At 35.8% G+C, this 2,500-nt stretch overlaps 1 protein-coding gene across 1 annotated transcript; it reads left to right on the top strand.

Moving 5' to 3' along the window:
- Nucleotides 1-497: 497 nt before the first annotated feature.
- Nucleotides 498-1,157, top strand: LOC135821936 (uncharacterized protein DDB_G0271670-like; the record flags this gene model as incomplete). Its single annotated transcript, XM_065334905.1, has 1 exon — nucleotides 498-1,157. A coding segment is annotated over one exon (660 nt), but the record flags the coding sequence as incomplete, so codon positions are not given.
- Nucleotides 1,158-2,500: the final 1,343 nt, after the last annotated feature.

Here is a 2,500-nt window from a genome sequence, read left to right as displayed (position 1 = left end):
GTAGTAGTAGTAGTAGTAGTAGTAGTAGTAGTAGTAGTAGTAGTAGTAGTAGTAGTAGTAGTAGTAGTAGTAGTAGTAGTAGTAGTAGTAGTAGTAGTAGTAGTAGTAGTAGTAGTAGTAGTAGTAGTAGTAGTAGTAGTAGTAGTAGTAGTAGTAGTAGTAGTAGTAGTAGTAGTAGTAGTAGTAGTAGTAGTAGTAGTAGTAGTAGTAGTAGTAGTAGTAGTAGTAGTAGTAGTAGTAGTAGTAGTAGTAGTAGTAGTAGTAGTAGTAGTAGTAGTAGTAGTAGTAGTAGTAGTAGTAGTAGTAGTAGTAGTAGTAGTAGTAGTAGTAGTAGTAGTAGTAGTAGTAGTAGTAGTAGTAGTAGTAGTAGTAGTAGTAGTAGTAGTAGTAGTAGTAGTAGTAGTAGTAGTAGTAGTAGTAGTAGTAGTAGTAGTAGTAGTAGTAGTAGTAGTAGTAGTAGTAGTAGTAGTAGTAGTAGTAGTAGTAGTAGTAGTAGTAGTAGTAGTAGTAGTAGTAGTAGTAGTAGTAGTAGTAGTAGTAGTAGTAGTAGTAGTAGTAGTAGTAGTAGTAGTAGTAGTAGTAGTAGTAGTAGTAGTAGTAGTAGTAGTAGTAGTAGTAGTAGTAGTAGTAGTAGTAGTAGTAGTAGTAGTAGTAGTAGTAGTAGTAGTAGTAGTAGTAGTAGTAGTAGTAGTAGTAGTAGTAGTAGTAGTAGTAGTAGTAGTAGTAGTAGTAGTAGTAGTAGTAGTAGTAGTAGTAGTAGTAGTAGTAGTAGTAGTAGTAGTAGTAGTAGTAGTAGTAGTAGTAGTAGTAGTAGTAGTAGTAGTAGTAGTAGTAGTAGTAGTAGTAGTAGTAGTAGTAGTAGTAGTAGTAGTAGTAGTAGTAGTAGTAGTAGTAGTAGTAGTAGTAGTAGTAGTAGTAGTAGTAGTAGTAGTAGTAGTAGTAGTAGTAGTAGTAGTAGTAGTAGTAGTAGTAGTAGTAGTAGTAGTAGTAGTAGTAGTAGTAGTAGTAGTAGTAGTAGTAGTAGTAGTAGTAGTAGTAGTAGTAGTAGTAGTAGTAGTAGTAGTAGTAGTAGTAGTAGTAGTAGTAGTAGTAGTAGTAGTAGTAGTAGTAGTAGTAGTAGTAGTAGTAGTAGTAGTAGTAGTAGTAGTAGTAGTAGTAGTAGTAGTAGTAGTAGTAGTAGTAGTAGTAGTAGTAGTAGTAGTAGTAGTAGTAGTAGTAGTAGTAGTAGTAGTAGTAGTAGTAGTAGTAGTAGTAGTAGTAGTAGTAGTAGTAGTAGTAGTAGTAGTAGTAGTAGTAGTAGTAGTAGTAGAAGTAGTAGTAGTAGTAGTAGTAGTAGTAGTAGTAGTAGTAGTAGTAGTATTAGTAGTAGTAGTAGTAGTAGTAGTAGTAGTAGTAGTAGTAGTAGTAGTAGTAGTAGTAGTAGTAGTAGTAGTAGTAGTAGTAGTAGTAGTGGGTGACAGCAGTTGACAGAGGTACGTTTACACCGCTAGTTTTTTCTACCTCGGGCATGATTGGCAGAGAATGCTCAATGGCACTGAAGACACTGGCATGCCTGATTGCTGAGAAGAACGTCGACCTACACGTATCGGTTATCATGGGTCAGCTCCGTTGTAAGCTGTCAGTCTGCCTTATGCGATGGGCAGTCACCTGTTTGCGGGGTTCAAGATCGTCATACCGCCGCAACAGGATGAATTTCACGACGATGTGCAGGTTGCGGGCAGCCTGAGCGTGACAGTACCTGACAGACATTTGCCCAACATTGCCCCATGATAATGAATTCTTGAGTTTTTGGACATTGTATTGCATTGCTGCTCCATCTACATGGCTGTATTTGTGTTTCACATCTCCATTTCAAGTTTCCTAATAAAGATTGTGTCAAGTAGTAGTAGTAGTAGTAGTAGTAGTAGTAGTAGTAGTAGTAGTAGTAGTAGTAGTAGTAGTAGTAGTAGTAGTAGTAGTAGTAGTAGTAGTAGTAGTAGTAGTAGTAGTAGTAGTAGTAGTAGTAGTAGTAGTAGTAGTAGTAGTAGTAGTAGTAGTAGTAGTAGTAGTAGTAGTAGTAGTAGTAGTAGTAGTAGTAGTAGTAGTAGTAGTAGTAGTAGTAGTAGTAGTAGTAGTAGTAGTAGTAGTAGTAGTAGTAGTAGTAGTAGTAGTAGTAGTAGTAGTAGTAGTAGTAGTAGTAGTAGTAGTAGTAGTAGTAGTAGTAGTAGTAGTAGTAGTAGTAGTAGTAGTAGTAGTAGTAGTAGTAGTAGTAGTAGTAGTAGTAGTAGTAGTAGTAGTAGTAGTAGTAGTAGTAGTAGTAGTAGTAGTAGTAGTAGTAGTAGTAGTAGTAGTAGTAGTAGTAGTAGTAGTAGTAGTAGTAGTAGTAGTAGTAGTAGTAGTAGTAGTAGTAGTAGTAGTAGTAGTAGTAGTAGTAGTAGTAGTAGTAGTAGTAGTAGTAGTAGTAGTAGTAGTAGTAGTAGTAGTAGTAGTAGTAGTAGTAGTAGTAGTAGTAGTAGTAGTA

The sequence above is a fragment of the Sycon ciliatum genome, chromosome 7, assembly GCF_964019385.1.
Source record: "Sycon ciliatum chromosome 7, ocSycCili1.1, whole genome shotgun sequence".
In the NCBI taxonomy this organism is placed as follows: Eukaryota; Metazoa; Porifera; class Calcarea; order Leucosolenida; family Sycettidae; genus Sycon; species Sycon ciliatum.
The sequence above is the reverse complement of the archived record's forward strand: the minus strand, read 5'-3'. Positions and strand labels throughout refer to the sequence as shown.